The sequence below is a fragment of the Heterodontus francisci genome, chromosome 13 (assembly GCF_036365525.1).
Source record: "Heterodontus francisci isolate sHetFra1 chromosome 13, sHetFra1.hap1, whole genome shotgun sequence".
NCBI lineage: Eukaryota > Metazoa > Chordata > Chondrichthyes > Heterodontiformes > Heterodontidae > Heterodontus > Heterodontus francisci.
The window spans coordinates 53,163,170-53,186,612 of NC_090383.1; the positions used below are offsets into that span (position 1 = coordinate 53,163,170).

The window sequence follows — 23,443 nt, forward strand, 5'->3', positions numbered from 1 at the left end:
AATGGGTTCAGTTTTACTTGTCTAACTTATTTATACCCATCCTAACCTTGTTTTTTTTATTTATTCATGGGATGTGGGCATTGCTGGCCAGGCCATCCCTAATTGCCCTTGAGAAGGTGGTGGTGAACTGCCTGCTTGAATCGCTGCAGTCCATGTGGGGTAGGTACAACCACAGTGCTGTTAGGGAGGGAGTTCCAGGATTTTGACCCAATGACAGTGAAGGAACGGCGATATAGTTCCAAGTCAGGATGGTGTGTGACTTGGAGGGGACCTTGCAGGTGGTGGTGTTCCCATGCATTTGCTGTTCTTGTCCTTCTAGTTGGTAGAGGGTTTGGAAGGTGCTGTCTAAGGAGCCTTGGTGCGTTGCTGCAGTGCATCTTGTAGATGGTACACACTGCTGCCACTGTGTCGGTGGTGGAGGGAGTGAACGTTTGTAGATGGGGTGCCAATCAAGCAGGCTGCTTTGTCCTGGATGGTGTTGAGCTTCTTGAGTGTTGTTGGAGCTACACCCATCCAGGCATGTGGAGAGTATTCCATCCAGCATTTCTTGTTTTTATTCCATCACACTCCTGACTTGTGCCTTTTAGATGGTGGACAGGCTTTGGGGAGTCAGGAGGTGAGTTACTCGCCGCAGGATTCCTAGCCTCTGACCTGCCCTTGCAGCCACGGTATTTATATGGCTACTCCAGTTCAGTTTCCAGTCAATGGTAGCCCCTAGGATGTTGATAGTGGGGATTCAGCGATGGTAATGCCATTGAATGTCAAGGGGAGATGGTTAGAGTCTCTCTTGTCAGAGATGGTCATTGCCTAGCACTTGTGTGGCATGAATGTTACTTGCCACTTATCAGCCCAAGCCTGGATATTGTCCAAGTCTTGCTGCATTTCTACATGGACTGCTTCAGTATCTGAGGAGTCACGAATGGTGCTGAACATTGTGCAATCATCAGCGAACATCCCCACTTCGGACCTTATGATTGAAGGAAGGTCATTGATGAAGCAGCTGAAGATGGTTGGGCCTACGACACTACCCTGAGGAACTCCTGCAGTGATATCCTAGAGCTCAGATGATTGACCTCCAACAACCACAACCATCCTCCTTTGCGCTAGGTATGACTCCAGCCAGTGGAGGGTTTTTCCCCCTGATTCCCATTGACCTTAGTTTTGCTAGGGCTCCTTGATGCCAGACTCGGTCAAATGCTGCCTTGATGTCAAGGACAGTCACTCTCACCTCACCTCTTGAGTTCAGCTCTTTTGTCCATGTTTGAACCAAGGCTGTAATGAGGTCAGGAGCTGGGTGGCTCTGCCGGAACCCAAACTGAGCATCACTGAGCAGGTTATTGCAAAAAAGAGCCACTTGATGGCACTGTTGATGACACCTTCCATCACTTTACTTATGATTGACAGTAGGCTGATGGGTCGGTAATTGGCCGGATTGGACTTGTCCTGCTTTTTGTGTACAGGACCTACCAGGGCAATTTTCCACATTGCAGGGTAGATGCCAGTGTTGTCGCTGTACTGGAACAGCTTGGCTAGGGGCGCCGCAAGTTCTGGAGCATAGGTCTTCAGTACTATTGCCAGAATGTTGTCAGGGCCCATAGCCTTTGCAGTATCCAGTGCCTTCAGTCGTTTCTTGATATCACGCAGAGTGAATCCAATTGGCTGAGGTCAGGCATCTGTGATGCTGGGGACTTCAGTGGGAGGCCGAGATGGATCATCAACTTGGCACTTCTGGCTGAAGATTGTTGCAAATGCTTCAGCCTTATCTTTCGCACTGATGTGCTGGGCTCCCCCATCATTGAGGATGTGGATATTTGTGAAGCCACCTCCTCCAGTGAGTTGTTTAATTATCCACCACCATTCCTGGCTGGATGTGGCAGGATTACAGAGCTTAGATCTTATCTGTTGGTTATGGGATCGCTTAGCTCTGTCTATTGCATGCTGCTTACGCAGTTTGGCACGCAGATAGTCCTCTGTTGTAGCTTCACCAGGTTGACTGGTGCTGCTCCTGGCATGCCCTCCTGCACTCTTCATTGAACCAGGGTTGGCCTCCCAGCTTGATGGTAATGGTAGAGCCGGGCCATGAGGTTACAGATTGTGTTTGAGTACAATTCTGCTGCTGCCGATGGCCCACAGTGCCTCATGGATGCCCAGTTTTGCATTGCTAGATCTGTTCGAAATCCATCCCATTCAGCACGGTTGTAGTGCCACACAACATGAAGGAGTGTATCCTCAATGTGAAGGCGGGACTTTGTCTCCACAGCGACTGAGCAGTGGTCACTTCTACCAATACTGTCATGGACAGATGCCTCTGCAGCAGGTAGATTTGTGAGGACGAGGTGTTTTCCCCTCTTGTTGGTTCCCTCACCCCCTGCCGCATACCCAGTCTAGCAGATATGTCCTTTCGGATTCGGCCAGCTCGGTCAGTAGTGGTACTACTGAGCCACTCTTGGTGATGGACATTGAGGTCCCCCACCCTGAGCACATTCTGTGCCCTTGCCACCCTCAGTGCTTCCTCCAAGTGCTGTTCAACATGGAGGAGTACTGACTCATCAGCTGAGGGAGGGCAGTAGGTGGTAATCAGCAGGAGGTTTCCTTGTCCATGTTTGACTGTACACCACAATCAACCTCCTTTGCTCTAGGGAGAAAAACCCTAGACACACCAGACTAATCTTGTAACTAAAATCCCCCACCCACAGAACCTTTCTGGTAAATCTCCTCTCTACCCTCTCAAGTGCCCTCACAGCTTCCTAAAGTGTGGTGAGCAAAACTGGACGCAATACTCCAGTTGAGGCCGAAGCAGAATTTTATAATGGTTCAGCTTTTATCTATGGCTGTATTTATGAAGGTCACGGTCCCAAATGCTTTCTAGCCACTCTTTCATTATGTCCTGCCACCATAAAAGATCAATGTGCATCCACCCCCAGGTCCCTTTGTTCCTGCACACTCTATACGAATACATGAATTAGGAGCAAAAGTCGGCCACTCGGCCCCTCGAGCCTGCTCTGCCATTCAACAAGATCATGGCTGATCTGATTGTAACCTCAACTCCCGCCTACCGCTGATATCCTTTCACCCCCTTGCTCATCAATAATCTATCTATCTCTGCCTCAAAAATATTCAAAGCCTCTGCTCCCACTGCCTTTTGAGGAAGAGAGTTCCAAAGACTCACGACCTTCTGAGAAAAAGAAAATTCTCCTCATCTCTGTCTTAAATGGGCGACCCCTTATTTTTAAACAGTGACCCCTAGTTCTCGATTCCCCCACGAGAGGAAGCACCTTTTTACATTCACCCTGTCAAGACTCCTCAGGATCTTATATGTTTCAATTAAAAGTTGCCTCTTACTCTTCTAAACTCCAGCAGAAACAAGCCTAGTCTATCCAACCTTTCCTCATAAGACAACTCGCCCATTCCAGGTATTAGTTTAGTAAACCTTCTCTGAACTGCTTCCAATGCATTTACATCCTTCCTTAAATAAGGAGACCGACACAGTACACAGTGCTCCAGATGTGGTCTCACCAATGCCCTGTATAGCTGAAGCATAACCTCCCTAATTTTGTATTCAATTCCCCTCGCAATAAATTATAACATTCTATTTTTCCTGATTATGTACCGTACCTGCATACTAACCTTTTGCGATTCATGCACTAGGACACCCAGATCCCTCTGCATCTCAGAGCTCTGCAATCTCTCACCGTTTAGATAATATGCTTCTTTTTTATTCTTCTTGCCAAAATGGACAATTTCATATTTTCCCACATTATACTCCATTTGCCAGATCTTTGCCCACTCACTTAACCTATCTATAATCCCTCTGTAGCCTCCTTTTGTCCTCTTCACAACTTTCTTTCCTACCTGTCTTGGTGTTATCAGCAAATTTAGCAACCATACCTTTGGTCCCTTCATCTAAGTCATTTATATAAATTGAGCCGGATTTTGGGCAGGAGGCGGGGCTCCCGGCGCCAGGCCAGAATGTCGGGGGGAACCCCGCATCTGCATTTTTTTCAGCCTCCTGGGGCAATCTTCCGGTCTTTCGAGTTGAAAGTTTAAGTAGGCGGAATCCCAGTCCCTTTAAAGACATGGGTTGGAATTTTACTTGGTCAAATCAGGCATCCTCCGATGCAGCCAAGGCGGAAAATGGCGGGCGATAGTGTCGGGTTGGGTCCCCGACGTCATTACTCCCAATCCCCATTTTACGTAGGTCGGGTGTCGGGCGAGATGGAGGCGCTGTTCGCCATACGATTTGCAGCAATTAAGGGCCAATTGAAGTACACAACAATCCTATTGACAGCCATTTTACGTCGGCTGTCACATTTTATGTCTGGCAAATGAGTCGAAGTGGGAGTCAGGAACCTGGTAGTTTTAAAAGAGCGGCAACCAGTGTATCTGTGCAGGAGTTGGAGGTACTGGTTTTTTCATTATTCTCTGATTGATTTGTGCGTTGTTTGAAAGGTCGGGGCAGTTTTTGCTGGTTCACCAGGGTTCACCTGAGTGAGTGAAACTCCTGGTTTGGCCACAGCTTCACTGATTTATTCGTGTAGGGGAGGGGGGTTGTGAGTGCATGTCCTTACAGCAGGCTGCAAAACCTGTCCTCAAAATATCTCTGGGACACTGCAGCCATGGAAATTGTCCACTCTGGAGGTGGCTCGTCTAGTGAGGAAGACTCTGCCACAAGGAGGGACAGGAGAACACGCAGCCAGGGAATTCAGCAACCTGCTGGCCAAGTGCAGCCTGGTAATGGGGGAGGGGCAGAAGGTCACAGAGGGCTTCGGGAGCAACCTCTCGTGAGGAGACGAGTCTACCCAGTAGGCAGGGTCTACCGCCCGCAGTTGAACTTTCTGCAGATGTCAGAGTGCCAGTGCTGAAGAAGACTGCGCCTGTCCCGAGAGACTGTCACATCTCTGTGTGAGATGCCGGCAGTGGAGGTTGCTGCATGGATGGCCATCCAATGCTGGTCGCACTGAAGCTTACAGTCACTCTAAACTTCTACACATCAGTCTCTTTCCAGGCTTTATCAGGAGACATATGCGGAGTCTCGCAATCATCAGTGCATCACTACATTAAGGTGGCAACTGATGCCATATTCAGGCGTGCCAGCCAGTTCATCAAGTTTCAGACGGACGCTGCCAGTCAGGCTGAGAGAGCCAGAGGCTTCAGCGCCATCGCTGGTTCCCATGGTCCAAGACGTAATTGACTGCACACATGTGGCCATTAGAGCATCTACAGGTCAGTCAGTGGCCTTCATTAATCAAAAGGAGTTTCATTTAATGAATGTGCAACTTGTCTGTGACCACTGTAAGGGTATGTTGTAGGTGTGTGATCGTTATCCTGGAAGCAGTCATGACGCATTCATCCTCCGGAACTCCCAGGTGCCAGCACTATTCAGCCTCCCCGAGTGCCTGCAAGGATGGATACCTGGTGACAGGAGTTACCCACCGAAGACATGGCTGATGATACTGGTGAGGAACCCACGGAATGAAGCAGAGGAACGTTACAATGTGAACCATGCTCAGGTGGTGCCCTCGCCAGCAAGGGTATCCCGCATTGTTGTCGTCTGCTGCACCTTACATAACCTGGCGCTGCAGAGGGGGGAGGCCCTGGAGGATGATGAAATTCTTCAGCGCGAGGCATCCTCAGATGAGGATGGTGAAACAGCTGAGGATGAGGAAGAGGGGGCATAGCCACCTGAACGGCAGGGGGAGGGAGCTGGAGGTTTGCAGGAATTAAGTGCAAGGGAGACTCGGGAGGCTCGAATACTCAGGCCTATCTCTTGAATGGAGGCTCATCACCCAGCGATTGATATGTCAGTCTGAAATGAGGCATTCACATCAGCTGGAAGCACAGAAGCAGTCACCTGCAGGTGGAAATCTCTGCTGCAATGGCCCACATTTCCCTCAAGCACCACAAGGTCTGAGCATGCCACCTCCCAAGTCTCCATCTCATGCTGAACAGCGAGATTGTCAAAAACATCATCATTGACTTGCGACAGATGAAAATGCCAAGTGAAAAATTTAATAGTTTTTTAGTGAAGTATAGCAGTAAATAAATATTTACAAATCACACCAGTGGCCCCTCAGTGCAGCTATTGTGATTTTTAAAAATGTTTGCGAGTGCTCACGTGTGTGGATGACCCTTCACAGCCAGCCACGGCAGAGGCAGGTGGCTGTTCAGGCTGCCCTGTGGCTTTGGATAACTTTGGCGGGCATCCGCTGTCTTCCCAAAGCCATGCAGGCCCCGGCATGTTGAGTTGACCCTGAGCAGTCACAGGACCACCCTCTGACACCCTGGGATTATGAGGTGCTGATGTCACTGGCAGAGGGGACAAATAGCTGCTGAATGCATCAGGTGCGTCCTGAAAGGAGCCCCCGTATGTATTCTGCTGCTGCTCCTGTGCCCTCACGAGGCTCAAATGGGCCTCCCTGCTGACCTCAGAAGGATGAGCAGCTTCCAGATGCCGCAGGAGCCTCATCGACAGCTCGTTGAGGCACTGGTCCATGGAGCTCACTTTCTCTGTGAAGTTCTGCACTGCCTCCAGGATTGGGCCCTCCACAGCAGTCGCCAATCTGTCAATGGAGGAAGGCAGGTGCGCAGAGGACAAGGACTGTGCGTTACTCATCGCCTGGATGGAGATCTCCAAGTCCGAGCCAGAGCACGCAATGTCCCTGGTAACTCTGCCAGATCTCCACGCACCACACGCTGCACCTGCAGCATCTCCCGCCGAGTGGATGTCATCAGAGGCTCATCATCACCTTGGGGCTCAGCACTGGCCTGGCCTCCCACAGTCCTCCGAATGTCAGAGGCATCGGCCGATACTGCCTCCGGCAGCTGGTCCAACACTTGTGCAGTGCTGGCACCAGGTTGTGACCATGAATCCGAGACGCACACATCCCAACTGAGGTGACTGTTTCTGAGATGGCACTTGGCGCGGGGAAAGGATGTGCTGCTGCACCCTCTGAGGTCCCCCCCTCCTCCTCAGAGGTGGACGGATGTGCCCCAGAAATGCTGCCTGGCTGCTGCTGTGTTTCAACTGCGGGGGAAAACCGAATGATCAGGTGTGAGCAACACTCCTGACTGAAGGACATGTCATTGACTGCAGTGTAACCACATGTATATAATTTTGACTGTGCGGGCAACCTTCATTGCTCGATCCACTTCTCACTACCCCGCGTCTGCTAACCTCCTCCACAACCTCCAGCCACAGCTTCTTGGTGACTTGGGGAGGTCTCCTCCTTCCGTCTGATGTTAAGAGGACCTCCCGCCTTGCCTCAGCTGCCTGGAGGAGGACATGCAGGGAGTTTAGTTTTTAGTTTAGTTTAGAGATACAGCACTGAAACAGGCCCTTCGGCCCACCGAGTCTGTGCCGACCATCAACCACCCATTTATATTAATCCTACACTAATTCCATATTCCTACCACATCCCCACCTGTCCCTATATTTTCCTACCACCTACCTATACTAGGGGCAATTGCTAATGGTCAATTTACCTATCAACCTGCAAGTCTTTGGCATGTGGGAGGGAACCGGAGCACCCGGAGAAAACCCACGCAGACACAGGGAGAACTTGCAAACTCCACACAGGCAGTACCCAGAATTGAACCCGGGTCGCTGGAGCTGTGAGGCTGCGGTGCGCGCCACTGTGCCACTGTGGAGTCTTCAGAGAACCTGGGTGCCACACAGTTGCATCTCTCTACCATTGCCGTAAGCGGTTTCTGACCTGTCTCAGCTATATTAATGTTTACTGGATGGGTTACACCTTTAATTCCTGTTGCACTCCTTTCACCCTTAATCAGTTCTATTCCTTCTTCTAATATGCTGCTGCTCCTGATGTCCTCCATGCTGCAGATAAGCCTCTCAGAGCCACTGAGGTTGCTGAAAGCCCTTATAAATGACTTGCAGCACCTGCTTCCGTGTCTAGCCCCGCCCCCACCGATCAAGCCTGTGCGCGCCCTTTTCTGTCATAAATACACTGCCAAGCCGCTAATTGGTTAGTTAGCGCTCGATCGGGGTGGCAGCTAGGCGCAGAGTGGGAGCAACCTCGGCATCCGCTTCCGCCTCCCAGAACACGGAGCCGCCGACAAAGGTAAAATTCCAGCCTTAGCAGGGATGGGGATCCCACCCCCAAGAACTGCTGGACAATCACAGTGCTGACAGCTCAGCAGGATCGGCAGTGCCAGGGGAGGTGGTGGTCACTGCCGGTACTGCAGATGCCTCAGACCCAGGCCCAAGCGGTAGAACTCCAAAACACAGGTAGGTGAGGTGGAGTTGCCAGGGCCATTCCAGAAGGCTCCAGCGAGGGGTTGGGGGCTGGGGCAATGGGCGTTTGATACAGGGGGAGGGGTTTCCTGGGAAGTGAATTGGTTCCCGGTGGGGGTTGTCCATGGGCCACAAATTGCCCACAATGGAGGGACCCCTCCAAATTTGCGCTGGGGGATGGGGTGGGCATTTTGTTTTCCAAGGCATCCTCCCCGCACATCGTAGGCTCTGGTAAGATCCATGCAGTGGCAGGAAGAAGCCCTTATTTGGCCTCTGGGCAGGAAGCCGTTGTCGGCCTATCCCATCCTGTGGAGAATTGGAACCGGCAATCCCAGTGTTGGGTTCCGTGGTGGCCACTGCTGCTCTGATTCTCTGCACTCCCCACTTCCCCCCCCCCCACCCCCCTGCCATGAAACCCGTTGTTGGGAGGAGAACCAGCCCATTAACCTTGATGGGCCGAATATTTTATTTATTTATTTTATTTTATTTAGAGATACAGCACTGAAACAGGCCCTTCGGCCCACCGAGTCTGTGCCGACCAACAACCACCCATTTATACTAACCCGACAGTAATCCTTCTCTGCCATAAATGACCCTATGGCTCTATGGCACATTTGTCTGTACTAAATTCCATCAGCCACGTGTCTGCCCATTCTGCTGGCCTATCTATGACCTGTTGCAGGCGGTTCGTATCATCCTCATTCTATGCAACTCCTCCAAGTTTGGTATCGGCAGCAAATCTTGAAATTGTATTCTGTATTCCAAGATCTAAGTCAGTTATTTATAGCAAAAAAGTAGTGGTCGTAGGAATTGGAGTTTAAACAACATCATATTCAGCCTGAGCCCACAGCCAGGAAGGGTGATGGAATCGGTGACAAGGGGGTGGAGTTTGTGGTGGGGCGGAAGGTAGAGGTTTTGCTCTTCCCCATGTTTAATTGGAGAAAATTGCAGTTCATGGAAAACAAACTGTTGAAGTCTGATAACACAGAGGCAGTGGAGGGTCGAGAGAGATGGTGGTTTTCAGCACACATGTGGAACCTGACCCCACATCTAGATGATGTCACCAGTGGACGGTATGCAGATGAGGAAGGGGAGGGAGCGAGGATGGAAAGTTCAGGATCTTCAGTGGTTACGGTGCTGGTGTGGGAAGAGAATTCATTGCTGGCGATGCTCTGGCTACAATCAGATCAGTGAGAATGGAACCTAGCGAGGGCAGTCCCACTGAAAGAGGCCAATGTCAGAGGTATGGAGAGATCATGTTTGGGTTTGCTGCAGGTTTGGAGGAGAAGCTGGAGATGAGGGGATGGGGGTGAGAACAAGGAGGGACTTTAAACCAATAAGAAGAATTTCAAAGGTGTTAGGGAACTGGAACCAATGCTGATCAGTGAGGGGGAGGGTGATGGGCGAGTGGGAGAACTGGAAATGGACAGCAGAGTTTTGGATCAGTTGACCTTGATGGAAGGTCGATCTTGGGTGGCAGGTGAAAGCCCCTTGCAGACCCAAATCCAACTTAATTCAGGAAAGACTTAACCAATTGAGGCAACAGGATACTTGATTAATAAGTCCAGAGAGTTTATTGAAAGTAAAATAATACTGAACAATTGGAAGCAGAATTATACTTAACAAACTTGGAATGCAGCTTTAGAGCTCTCGCAGCTGCACTTCGTGGTTGAGTATTGGTCACAGAGTGATGCAGTCCTCTCTTTTCTGTCTTGATCCCTTGTTAGGTGAAGAACTTGGCTGTTGGTCTGTGCTTCTAACTCCAAGATCTGCTTTTGCTTCTGCGCAACGAAAGTTTACAAGACTCCTGCTTTTAACCCCTGGATGGCCATCACACCACCTCAGAGTCACGCACTTATTAATTTAATAATTGGCTATAGCTGTTACTAGATAAATTTGATTGGTTCTTAATTATATCTTCCATTGTGCTCAGCAGAGTACAATGGAATGGTTTCACAATGTCCCTTAATCTGATTTTAAACAACCACTTTATTCATTAAATCCAGACTCTCGAAGGCCACAATGTACCATTCCATGGGCTTTATCAGGGATCCCAGAAAGGTCCATTGTTCAAACTGAGCTGAAGCTGTGTTTTTAAACTTAGAGCAAACTTATAGAAATTAAACTTAACAAACTTTAAAATGAAAACCCACTCTTTCTGACATGGTTATTGATTCATTAACTATAACTCAATTAAAGTTCATTATTTTTACAGTCATCTGTTTCATGGTGGTTACTTATTATTTAATATAGGATACAACAGTTAATACAGGATACAAAATGGCTTCTTTAGTCGCATGTTAGTATTAAAATAGATTTCTTGACCTCGTTTGTTATTAAGTGAATAGAGTACAAAAATGGTGAAGTCAGACTAAAATCTAACTGCCCAAATGTACCTGCAACTCCCCGGTTTGATGGTGAAATATATGGCAATATATTGATCCCTCACTACTTTTCATGATCACTCAATTCCTTTGAGGTATAAGAGCTGTTCTACAGCTCACATCTGAGGTACGCTTTCGCAACCTTCTATTGAGTACCTACTTGTAGCAGATGATAAATGTCCTGGGATTCTCATCAACCTACCATTCATCATCAGATAGGGTGAGATTTCTGTTGCTTTGTGGGGAGTGGATGAGGCACATAGGCGGCATGTTAGCCCATCAAGTGGGGTGATCTGTACATAGCTTTTTATGCCTTGTTTTCAGCATTCTATTTCCCCTTTCCACTATCCCTGAGGATTGTGGGTGAATTTTTTCAAATGCGATCTTGATCCCTGAATACGATTGATTGTTTTGGCACTCCCCACTTACATATCACCTCACTCAATAATATTCTAAACTATTAGTACGTAAGTGATTGTTTTAACATCAGTTTCGCTATGGATAATGTGCCAATGCCTTGAAGTTTTAAAATATTTTCTCACTCTACTGGCCACATTATCCATCTCATGTTGCCCTTCTGTAAAGTAGCTGAGCATGTCTGAGACCCATTCTCAGTGCAGCTTCACCATGCTTTCTCACATGTTAGTTGCTTCACATGCAACAAATCACATCTGTACACTCACATTGTTCCCTTCAATAAAAGTCATTCTTGGACTTTCAGGTGATCTTATAAAAAGTTCAAGAAGGGTGGAGGTGAGTGTCTGTCTGAAGACCTTTCTTTATTAACCCAAGCATCGTCCCAATGTCTTGGGTAGTGGCCAGACTATCAAATGTGATTTCCCCTAAAAAAAGTTTGTATGAAAAGACATAAATTTTTCCAAGAGAAAGCCACCAATTACAATTCCTATCTACGCTATCCTGACTTTCACTAGAAAGTTCTGGGCTTCTTTAAAGTTCTAAAATACATTAATTTAATGTCAGAAATTCTGATTTTCCCAAAATTCCTTTATTATCTCTTGCACCCAGATATAACTTCCAATTCCCATTAATTATTATTCTATTTCATTTTTGAACCCTGGAGAAATTTTACTGTCCAATACAATATTCTCATACCTTTAAAATCGAAATCAAACATTCCATTTGATTCCAGGCATTACCAGATTGTGTTTGTTTTTTCTTTATCTTATCTTACAAGAAATTTTAGTTCCTCAAAAGTAACTTGCTAAATTACGCTGGACTTCATGCATCTGAAAATTATCCCAAATTCAAATAGCAGTGACAGGTGTTGATAATGTTTAATTTATTTCCCTAAAGAAATCTTTTTTGATACTCAGGAGCCACATCGACTGTTTTTTTCTTTGAGTTTGTTTATCCCTTTAAACTTCAAATAAATTCTGCTTTGAGTGCTTGAAATAATCACTCATATCAACTTAATTTTGTTTATCATTTCCAATTTCTTAAGCCCAGGCTTGGTAGTTCTAAAATGCTTTCACAACAGAGACAGAACGATAAATTCTTAATTTCTTAAAGCTTCTGGATCTTTTGTGGCACCATGGTCATCTGTTTAAAAAAAATAATGAATCCATTGTGGCTTTGCCTCACAGCCCAATAGGTTAACTTGTCCAAACATATCTATCAATGTAGGAACATAAAATTTAATAATATCCTATATATATATCAACACTCAGCAATACAAAAGTTGCGTGGTCAATTAAATGAAAAAAAAAGCTGTCAGCCCAAAGGGTTAATTTCTCCGCTTCTTTGAGGGCACAGAGCAAAGTATTCCTAGATTTGTCAATTTACATAAGTTTTTTCAAAAGAAACCTTTCCCCAACCAAAATCAAAATCCATTTTAAACCTTTTTTTTCAATTTTTTTTGGCACTTGTTTTCAGCTTTTCCCATATTTAATGCTCAGCAATTGAAAACTGCAGAAATATTTATTAACATTTAATAGCATTTTAAATTAAACCCCAATTGTTTCAAAACTTTTAAAATGTTTTCTGTAAGTCATCTGTAACACAAGTTTTTTTTTATACAACCGGGAGCTAAATAAAACCTTCAACATTCTTACAGCAAAAGATTTCACATCAGCCTCTTAAACAGGCTTTAAACAGACAGAATCTCTCCCTAATCTCCTTTATTTATCTTTTTCTCCCTCAAACCAGTTTGCAATTCCTGATCTTTGCTACTTAAAAGCAATCAGTAAGATGTGTCTTTAACTTAAACTGCAAACAAATTAGCAGTTTCCAAACCCTAATCCAAATAAGGCAGTGTTTTTTTTGTTAATTTCAAATTAGATTTCTGCCAGACTTCGACTTCAAGGCTACAGTTTTATCTCTTAAAAGGCAAACCAGTTCATTTGCAAAAATAACTCCTTAAAAAAGGCAACACTCACCTTTTAAATTAAAGATGCTGATGTAGTTCTGTTCTAATATTTTGACTCACTCAAAGATCGAATCCGTACTGTTTCCCACAAAGATATGCAAGTGCATAGACACGTAGGACAAGTGACAAGCTTATGCTTTCAACATTAAGAGCCAGATGAAAAAGGGTTAAATGAGTACTTTATATCTGTCTTTACCAAGGGAGAAGATTCTGCCCAGGTCAAAGTGAGAGAAGAGGTAGTTGAGAAACTGGATGGGCTAAAACTTGATGAAGAGCAGATAGTAGAAAGGATGGCTGTAGTTAAAGTTGATAAATCACAAGGACCAGATGAGATTGATCCAAAGATACTGGAGGAAAGAGTGGTGGAAATTGCAGAGGCACTGGCCATAATCTTCCATTCTTCCTTAAATACAGGGTGGTGCCATAGGACTTGAGAATAGCAAATGTTACACCCTTGTTCAAAAAAGGGTGTAAGGATAAACCCAGCAACTACAGGCCTCTCAGTTTAACCTTGATGGTGGGAACTCTTTTAAAAATGATAATTAGGGGCAAAATTAACAGTCACTTGGACAAATGTGGATTAAATAAGGAAAGCCAGCATGGATTTGTTAAGGGCAAATCATGTTAGGTTAACATGTTTTGATGAGGTAACAGAGAGGGCTGATGAGGGTAATGCATTTGATCTAGTGCACATGGACTTCCAAAATGGCATTTGATAAAGTGTCATGTGACAGGCTTGAAAGTAAAGTTGTCGGCTGTGGAATAAAAGGGACAGTCGTAACATGGATACAAAATTGACTGAATGACAGGAAACAGAGTAGTTGTGAATTTTTGTTTTTCGGGCGGGAGGAGGGTACATATTGGTGTTCACCAGGGGTCGGTTTTAGGACCACTGCTTTTCTTGATTTTTTTTTTATGCACAGAAGGAAGCATGAGGAAATAAAGAATGAAATGGAAGGATTAGGAATTTTTAAAATCAACTGCTAGGCAAAATTATTGGAAAATTGAGACTTATAAAAAGTAAAAATGGAATAGCCACCATGTGACCCCTTCTGTACTGGAAATCCACAAATTTGTCTGCAAGGACAAGGCTTGTTAACCCCATCTGAAATAGCTCTGGGGAGGACTGCTATAAAAGAAGCTATTTCATACGAATGACTCTGATCGACATAAATGGATAAACAGAGGATGCTGGAGATAGTCTGGTCCATAGTCAAAAAAAGATGAATAAGATATGAGGCAGAAACATTATAACAGAATGATTCCCATTCAAACATCAAAAGATGACCATGGTTATCGTATGTCGTCGCAATGAGTGGTTACAACAGGGGAAAGGGTCATGCATCTCCTAACCGAAGCTAATGTGAGAGCTTTTTTACCTTAAAAGGTAGCTCGCTGGAGAGAGGGAGGAGAGATAAAGCCAACATCACAGAAAGCCCTGTGAGAAGGATCCAGGGAAGAGAAGAACCCTGTTGACCAAGAATAGTGACCACAGCAGAGACATCGAAAAGTTACTTTGAGACCATGAATCTGAGAAGGTAACAAACTATACACCACCAGTTTTGGGCTGTATTACAATCACTAGCGCGTTACAATAAATCCACAAGTTCAAGACTGTGAATAATCAGGCCTGCAACTTTTTAAAGACAGATTTTTCCTCCGGAGTAGACTCAATAATATTCTGTAAACCACAAACACGTACCTAACTTGGGACTTTAAACTATCTCTTATCCTTTTCCCTTTATCTATCTATCAATGTTTATGTATGTGCTGGTACATGGGCATGTCAGTTTGGTTGCAATCATCTGATTTTGTTTAAAAATAATTATTGGAAAATAGGAAATAGTAAATAGGAGCAGGAGCACTAACTTTGCTTACTAACCTCTTGTTGACTTTATCGAAGCCTTCTGAAAATCCAAATACACCACCTCCACTAGCTCCCTGTGATCTATTCTGCGAGTTACATACCCAAAATACTCCAACAGGTTTTGCAAACACGATTCCCTTTCATTAATCCATGCTGACTCTGCCCAATCCGAGCATTATTTTCTAAATGTCCAGTTGTTGCATCTGTCATGAAGACCCCCATCTGCCAAGGATGAGGCATATTAATTTCGTCATATGATCATTAATTTTTAAACTGTTGCTGGAGTGAAGAAATAACTTGTTTTGCAAGAGAGCACCAGACATTTGGCTGGAAGGACATTTTCACACTAAGAAACAGTGCTTGAAGAGACAAAGAACTACTCCCTGGTCCAATTAACCCAAATGGATTTTGATCACCAGACATTGAAAGTGTAAGGAGGCTCGCATTCCAGGGCCTGCTGAGATGATAGAATCCACAAATGCAGAAGTGGTTAAACCAGCTGGTCACATGACTAACCGGCTGGTCCAGGCTTTTTGAATTAGAAACAGGACAGCATGAAGAGGCAGACTGCAATTTTGCAACTGAAGCTGGAACAAGAAAGCCTCTCTCCTGGCTGGCTCTCTCTCCCTTTCTCACAAACCTTTGGACTCACTATGCCGCATAATCCTCAACAGAGAAAAGACTCCTACATCCAAATGTGCACTGGGCCCCAGTGAACAGCAAGACTTACCAGCAACATTTGTGTTTATCGCATCTGCATGCTAGCGTGGTCGCGTCACGTATTTGTAGTTGTTAACCGAATTAGTGTTTAAGATTAATAAACTTCCACCTTTTTTGTTTAAATCTAAGAAAACCTGTCCGATTGATTTGCCTTACAATTGGAAAGGGGTGAACAAAGATTCACTGAGGGGGAGCAAAAACACTGTGTTTTTAAAATTAAACCCTGTTACGGTTAGACCAGGCAAAGGCTGAGAGGGAACCCCTAGACCCTTTCTTACCTGGTCGTAACAGATATTTAGCCAGGGTGAAGTAACTTGGCATAAGTTAAAAGCACTGTCTATGGAGGAGTTGAGGAAAATGCCTGAGCTGTGTGAGATCACTATACGTAGCAAGGCTAGGAAGTCTGAACTCCTAAGACTAGTGGCTAACCATTTTTCCCTTGAATCTGAAGAAGCAGAAACAGGGTTAGAAATAGACTCTGAGGGTATTGCTAGCAAAGACACAATTGGAACAGAGGAAACTTGAATTTGAGAAAAGAGTGAGAGAGACAAGAGAAAGAAAAAGAGAGACAGGAGAGAGAGAAAGAGCCTTCCAGAAGAAACGTGAAGACAAAGAGAGGGAGGATAGAGAAAGAGAAAGAACCTTCCAGAAAAAATGTGAAAAGAGAGGGCTAAGGCAGCTTGTGTTAAATAGGGGGTGACAGAGTAACCCCAGTGAATGCATGTTCAATATGGAGGAGCGTAATTGCTAAAACTTTCCCAACTGACCCCAAAATTCAATGAGGGATATATGGAAGTGTTTTTTTGTGTCTTTTGAAAAACTGGCAAGGCAGTTAAAGTGGCCAGCTGAGGCATGGACTTTGTTGATACAAAGCAAGTTAGTAGGAAAAGCCCATGAGGTTTATTCCATGTTGCCAGATGAGAGTTCATCAGATTATAAACTAGCAAAAAATGCTATCCTGGGGAAATATGAGTTAGTACCAGAAGCCTATCACCAAAAGTTTAGAACCCTCAAAATGCAAGCTGATCAAACTGACCTGGAGTTTGAGAGAAATAAGGAGCTGGCTTGTGACCAGTAGCTGAGGGCTCTTAAAGTGCAGCTCGGCTATGAAAATCTCAAAGACGTACTTTTGCTCGAGGAAGTTAAAAACTCTCTCCCACTCTCCATAAAGACACATGTAGAGGAACCGAAGGTTCATAGATGGCAGCAAGCTTCAGTGCTGGCTGATGAGTTTGCTCTCATTTATAAATCGGTTCTTCAGGGGAAAGACTTTCCTATTCACCCCCACAAATCCGAAAAGGACAAAGGGTGGGAAGGTGATAGAAGCCCAAGCAGTCTTGGGAAGGAAAGAAAAGCAGGAGACACAGGGGGCCCTTCTTCAGCCAAAAAGGAAGGTGCTGTAAGTAGGAGTGAGACCCAGAGACCTGTCTGCTTCTATTGTAATAAAACAGGGCATTTAAGAACTGACTGCTGAAAACTAAAGGAAAACCTGTAGGGTTAATCAGGACGCACCCGCTCAGTGACGGAGAAGGGACCCTGATGGAAAGCACAGCAGAACAAACTATGGCTTTAACTGCAGTAAGAGTGAGACCGAGGAAGCTTATGGCTGCAAGTGCAGGAAAATTTAATAGGATTCCTGAAGATTATCAGGGTTTTGTGTCTGAAGGGAGAGTAACCCCATACCGCTTGAGTGGAGCAATAATTCTCAGAGACACAGGGGTCACTGCATCCCTTTTACTGGGAAAAGGCCTGACCTTTCCCCCAGAGAGTGCAGTAAACACCCGAATGGTGGTGAATGGTTTTGGAGGGCAGTGTACATCGGGTGCATTTGGAGTGCGACCTAAGTTTCGAGACCGATGACCGTAGGGATTGTCCCTAGTTTGCCTGTGGACGGGGTTGACCTATCCCTAGGTAATGATCTGGCAGGAGTGAAGATGCTAACTTCCTCAGTAGTGAAAGAAAGACTGCAGGAGGTCAGAGAGACAGGGCAGTGGCAGGAGACGGTCCCCTGCAGTTTCCCTGAATATGTAATGAATCAGACCATGATCAAACCAGCTCCCCCAGAGGAGACTGCATTGGCACTGCAGGCAAATGATCATGAGGTCTGTCAGTCTGAGACTTTCTTTGGAAAGTTAGAAGACCCAGGGAATGAGTTAAATGGAGCTGCCCTAGCTGAGGCTCAGTGACCTGACCCAGTATTGTGAGAGTTAGCACAGGCTGCCCAGTCTAGAAAGTGCAGCAGAGAGATTCCCTGTTTGCTGCTGTTTAAAGAATGAAGTACTGATGAGGAAGTGGAGTTCTCCTCGCAGACCTGTGAGCAAGGAGTGGACAGTGGTTCACCAGTTATTGGTGCCGCAGAGGTACTGGAGAGAAATACTAAGAATGGCCCATGCGATTACACTGGCTGTACATGTTGGTATACAAAAAAACCAAAGCCTGCATAAGACAGCAGTTTGACTGGCCAAAACTCCACAAAGATGTGGTGGAGTACTGCAGGAGTTGCCGCATGTGCCAGGTTGAAGCGATACCCCAACCTACAGTGAAACCTGCACCCCTAAGTTCTGTATTGTTGTTTGGAGGACCCTCCAGCCGAGGGCTGGTGAACTGTAAGGGACCCCTGTTTAGAACAAAAGGGGACATACAGGCGCAAAGCTGACAAAAGCCTAGAAAAGAAAGGGGAAAAAGGGACCACGAGGGCAGGTTAAAGGAAGCCCAGGAGGAAACCTAGATGAAAACCCCTACTGTCCGGTCAGCCAACCTTGAAATATTGGAACTGTTAGACCCCACATCCTCCTATGTAAATGCAGACACTAGAAGCACCCCACCAGAGATTCTAACAGCATTTACAGAAACTTATAGAAACAAGGAAAGTCCTCAAGTGGGCAGAGAAACTGTAAGGGTGATGCCTCACCTAGTCAAAGTGCCGCAGGGGAGTGCATCAGAATCTGGACAAATACCTGAAGTAGGAGTGTCCCAGAGGACAAAGGGAGATTAGCGAAGAATTCTCCCCCACAGTCAGGAGAAAAGGGAACCAACCATCCCAAAAGGTGAAAAGCCCTTGCATGATTCATCAAAGCACTGAAAGAGAGTTGAGAGTAGAACCGCCCACTGCCGACGCCCATGAGCAGAACTCCAAACTAGGGCTAATTAAATCTAACAGTCCGCCTGCAGACCTCAACAAGAACAAAGACACCCAAGGCAGTCATGGAAATGTGCAAACTGAAAAACTTCCCCAAAAATCACATGTTTATTGGGATGCCAAAAAGGGCAGTTTAAAGCAGCACTGCTGCCAAGAAAAGACAGGCTGTAACAACTGTTAGGATTTCTGAATGAATGAGAAGATACATGTGTGTTTTCCTGTACTTATCTTCTCTCTAGTCCCTTTTAATGAAATGCTGTTTTAAAAAAAAAAGTCTCATTTCGTTATGCTAGGTGTGGAGGTGTCATGAAGACTCCCACCTGCCAAGAATGAGGCATATTAACTTTGTCATATGAATATTAATTTTTAAACTGTTGCTGGAGTGAAGAAATGAGTTGTTTTACAAGAGATCACCAGACATTTGGCTGTAAGGTCATTTGCATACAAAGAGACGGTGCTTGGAGAGACGAAGAAGTACTTCCTGGTCCAATTACCCCAAATAGATTTTGATCACCAGACATTGAAGGTGTAAGGAAGCTTGCATTACAGGGTCTGCTGAATGATAGAATCCACAAACTGAAGCTGGAACAAGAAATCCTCTCTTCTCGCTGGTTCTCTCTCATTTTTTCACAAGCCTCTGGACCCACTGAAGTTGTGTAATCCTCAAGAGAGAAAAGACTCCCACATCAAAACAAATTAAAGCGTGCACTGGGCCCCAATGAACAGAAAGACTTACCGGCAACCAAAGACTCAACATCAAACTCAAAGGACAGTAAATAGAAACCCATCTATTGCCTCAAATCATTCCCCTTTCTTTTCTACTTTTTCTGTCGCTATCTGCATTCGTGTTTATTGCATATGCATGCTAGTGTGGTCACATCGCATATTTGTAGCCATTAACTGAATTAGAGTTTAAGATTAATAAACTTCCACCATTCTTGTTTAAATCTAAGAAAACCTGTCTGATTTCTTTGCTTTACAATTGGAAAGTGGTGAACAAAGATTCACTGAGGGGGAGCAAAAACATGGTGTTTTAAAATTAAACCCTGTTACGGTTAAACCAGGCAAAGGCTTAGAGGAAACCCCTAGACCCTTTCTCACCTGATGGTAACACATCCTTTATAATCGATTCTAGCATTTTCTCTACTATTGATGTCAGGCTAACAGGTCTGTAGTTTCCCATTTTCTTGCTCCCTCCTTTCTTAAATGATAGGGTTACATTTGCCATGTTCAGAATTTCAGGAACCGCTCCAGAATCTATAGAAGTTTGGAAGATGATCATCAACTCATCCACTATCTCTGCAACCACGTCTTTCAACATTCTGGGATGTAGACCATCAGGTCCAGGTGATTTATCAACTTTAAGTACCATTACTTTCTCCAGTACTACACTTCTCCTAATACTAATTTCTTTCAGTTCCTCATTCTCACAAGTGCCATGGTTCTCTAGTATTTCTGGGATATTTTTGTATCATGCTCTATGAAGACACACAAAATATTTGTTTAGTTTCTCTGCCATTATCTTATTCCTCATTAAGTTGAATGAAACTGGATAGACCACCCGGCATCGACCTAGGCACTGGAAACGACAATGACAAACCCAGCCCTGTCGACCTTGCAAAGTCCTCCTTACTAAAATCTGGGGGCTTGTGCCAAAATTGGGAGAGCTATCCCACAGGCTCGTCAAGTAACAGCCTGAAAGGGTCATACTCATGGAATCATACCTTACAGAAAATGTCCCTGACACCACCATCATCATCCCTGGATATGTCCTTTCCCACCGACAGGAGAGACCCACCAGAGGTGGCGGCACAGTGGTATACAGTCGGGAGGAAGTTGCGTTGTGTGTCCTCAACATTGACTGTGGACCCCATGACGTCTCACGGCATCAGATCAAATATGGGTAAGGAAACCTCCTGCAGATTACCACCCACCGCCGCTCTCCCCTCCCTCCGCCCTTGGCTGATGAATCAGTGCTTCTCTGCGACAGGTAGTAAGGGAACCAACAAGAGTGAAAAACCTATTCCTCAGAAATCTACCTGTCGCAGATGCATCTGTCCATAACATTATTGGTGGGAGTGAGCACCGCACAGTCCTTGTGGAGACAAAGTCCCATCTTTTAATTGAGAATTCCCACCATCGTGTTGTGTGGCACTACCACCATGCTAAATGGGATAGATTTCGAACAGATCTGGGCATCCATGAGGTACTGTGGGCCATCGGCAGCAGTAGAATTGTATTCAACCACAATCTGTACCCTCATGGCCCGGCATATCCCCCACTGCACCATTACCATCAAGCCAAGGGACCAACCGTGGTTCAATGACGTGTGCAGGAGGGCATGCCAGGAACAGCACTTAAAAATGAAGTGTCAGCCTGGTGAAGCTACAACACAGGACTAATTGCATGCCAAACGTTGGAGCCAGCATGTGATAGACAGGGCTAAGCAATTCCACAGCCAACTGATCAGAACTAAGATCTGCAAACCTGCCACATCCAGTCATGAATGGTGGTGGACAATTAAACAACTGACAGGAGGAGGACGCTCCACAAATATCCCCATCCTCCATGATGGGGGATCCCTAACACAACAAGGTCAGAAGTGGGGATGTTCGCTGATGATTGCACAATGTTCAGCACCATTCATGACTCCTCAGGTACTGAAGCCATCTGTTTAGAAATGCAGCAAGACTTGGACAATGTCCAGGCTTGGGCTGATAAGTGGCAAGTAAGATTTGCGCCACACAGGTGCCAGGTAATGGCCATCTCCAACAAGAGGCGGCGCAGTGGTTAGCACCGCAGCCTCACAGCTCCAGCGACCCGGGTTCAATTCTGGGTACTGCCTGTGTGGAGTTTGCAAGTTCTCCCTGTGTCTGCGTGGGTTTCCTCCGGGTGCTCCGGTTTCCTCCCACATGCCAAAGACTTGCAGGTTGATAGGTTAATTGGCCATTATAAATTGCCCCTAGTATAGGTAGGTGGTAGGGAAATATAGGGACAGGTGGGGATGTGGTAGGAATATGGGATTAGTGTAGGATTAGTATAAAAATGGGTGGTTGATGGTCGGCACAGACTCAGTGGGCCGAAGGGCCTGTTTCAGTGCTGTATCTCTAAACTAAACTAGACTAAATCTAACCATCTCCCCTTAACATTCAATGGCATTACCATCGCTGAATCCCCCACTATCAGCATCCCAGGGGCTACCTTTGACCATGAACTGAACTGGAGTAGCCATATAAATACCATGGCTGCAAGAGCAGGTCAGAGGCTAGGAATCCTGTGGCGAGTATCTCACCTCCTGACTCCCCAAAGCCTGTCCACCATCTAAAAGGCACAAATCAGGAGTGTGATGGAATACTCTCCACTTGTCTGGATGGGTGCAGCTCCAACAACACTCAAGAAACTCAACACCATCCAGGACAAAGCAGCCTGCTTGATTGGCACCCCATCTACAAACATTCACTCCCTCCACCACCGACGCACAGTGGCAGCAGGGTGTACCATCTACAAGATGCACTGCAACAATGCACCAAGGCTCCTTAGACAGCACCTTCCAAACCCATGATCTCTACCAACTAGAAGGACGAGGGCAGCAAATGCATGGGAACACCATCACTTGCAAGTTCCCCTCCAAGTAACACACCATCCTGACTTGGAACTATATCGCCGTTCCTTCACTGTCGTTGGGTCAAAATCCTGGAACTCCCTTCCTAACAGCACTGTGGGTGTAACTACCCCACATGGACTGTAGCGGTTCAAGAAGGCAGTTCACTACCACCTTCTCAAGGGCAATTATGGATGGGCAATAAATGCTGGCCTGGCCAGCGACACCCACGTCCCCCATGAATGAATAAAAGAAAAACAGTGCAAAAGACAAGGCTGAAACATTTGCATCCATCTTCAGCCAGAAGTGCCGAGTGGATGATACATCTCGGATTCCTCCTGAGGTCTCCATTGTCACAGATGCCAGTCTTCAGCCAGTTCGATTCACTCCGCGTGATATCAAGAAATGGCTGAAGACACTGCATACCTCAAAGGCTATGGGCCCTGATAACATTCTGGCAATAGTACTGAAGACCTGTGCTCCAGAACTAGCTGCGCTCCTAGCCAAGCTGTTCCAGTACAGCTACAACACTGACATCTACCCGGCATCTACAGGTATGTCCTGTATAATTATCTGAAGAGAACCTTTTAAAGGGTTATGGGCACAAGTCAGGAATTTGATGGAACGTTGTGCCTTGTAGATGGTGGACAGACTTTGGGGAGTCAGGAGGGGAGTTTCTCACTGCAGAGTTCCAAGCCTCTGACCTGCTCTTGTAGCCATAATATTTATATGGCTGGTCCAGTTAAGTTTCTCATCAATGGTAACCCCCAGGATGTTGATGTTGAAGTTCAGCAATGGCAATGCAGTTCAATCATAGAATCCTAGAAAGGTTACAGTACATAAGGAGTCCATTCAGACCATAGAAGCCGTGCTGGTTCTCAGCAAGAGCAATTCACGTAGTCCTACTCCCCCACCTTTCCCCTGTAACACTTCAAAGGTTTCTCTTCGGATAATTATCCAGCTGCCTTTTGAAGGCCTTAATTGAATCTGCCTCTTCCACATTCTCAGACAGTGCATTGCAGATGCTAGCCACTCGCTGCATCAAAAAGTTTTTGTTTATATCGCGGTTGCTTCATTTGTGAGTCACATCAAATT

The 23,443-nt window shown here is 45.7% G+C and overlaps 1 protein-coding gene across 9 annotated transcripts in view; it reads left to right on the forward strand.

The window, feature by feature from the left end:
- The first annotated feature begins 7,994 nt into the window (after positions 1-7,994).
- The window catches only part of LOC137376381 (probable G-protein coupled receptor 139), a 45,107-nt gene continuing 29,658 nt past the window's right edge, over positions 7,995-23,443 (forward strand). For 3 of the 9 annotated variants that reach the window (XR_010976203.1, XR_010976205.1, XM_068044827.1), the window contains exons 1-2: positions 8,006-8,245; positions 14,409-14,559. Coding sequence is in view for 2 of the 9 variants with exons in the window: in XM_068044834.1 (XP_067900935.1) it covers positions 14,546-14,559; positions 20,535-20,650 (130 nt within the window). In the remaining 7 variants the exon portion in view is untranslated. Of the gene's footprint in view, positions 8,246-9,978; positions 10,459-14,408; positions 14,560-19,981; positions 20,080-20,534; positions 20,651-23,443 lie in introns of those variants that run through there. The other 6 variants (XM_068044834.1, XM_068044833.1, XR_010976204.1 and 3 more) reach the window with 5 other exon arrangements.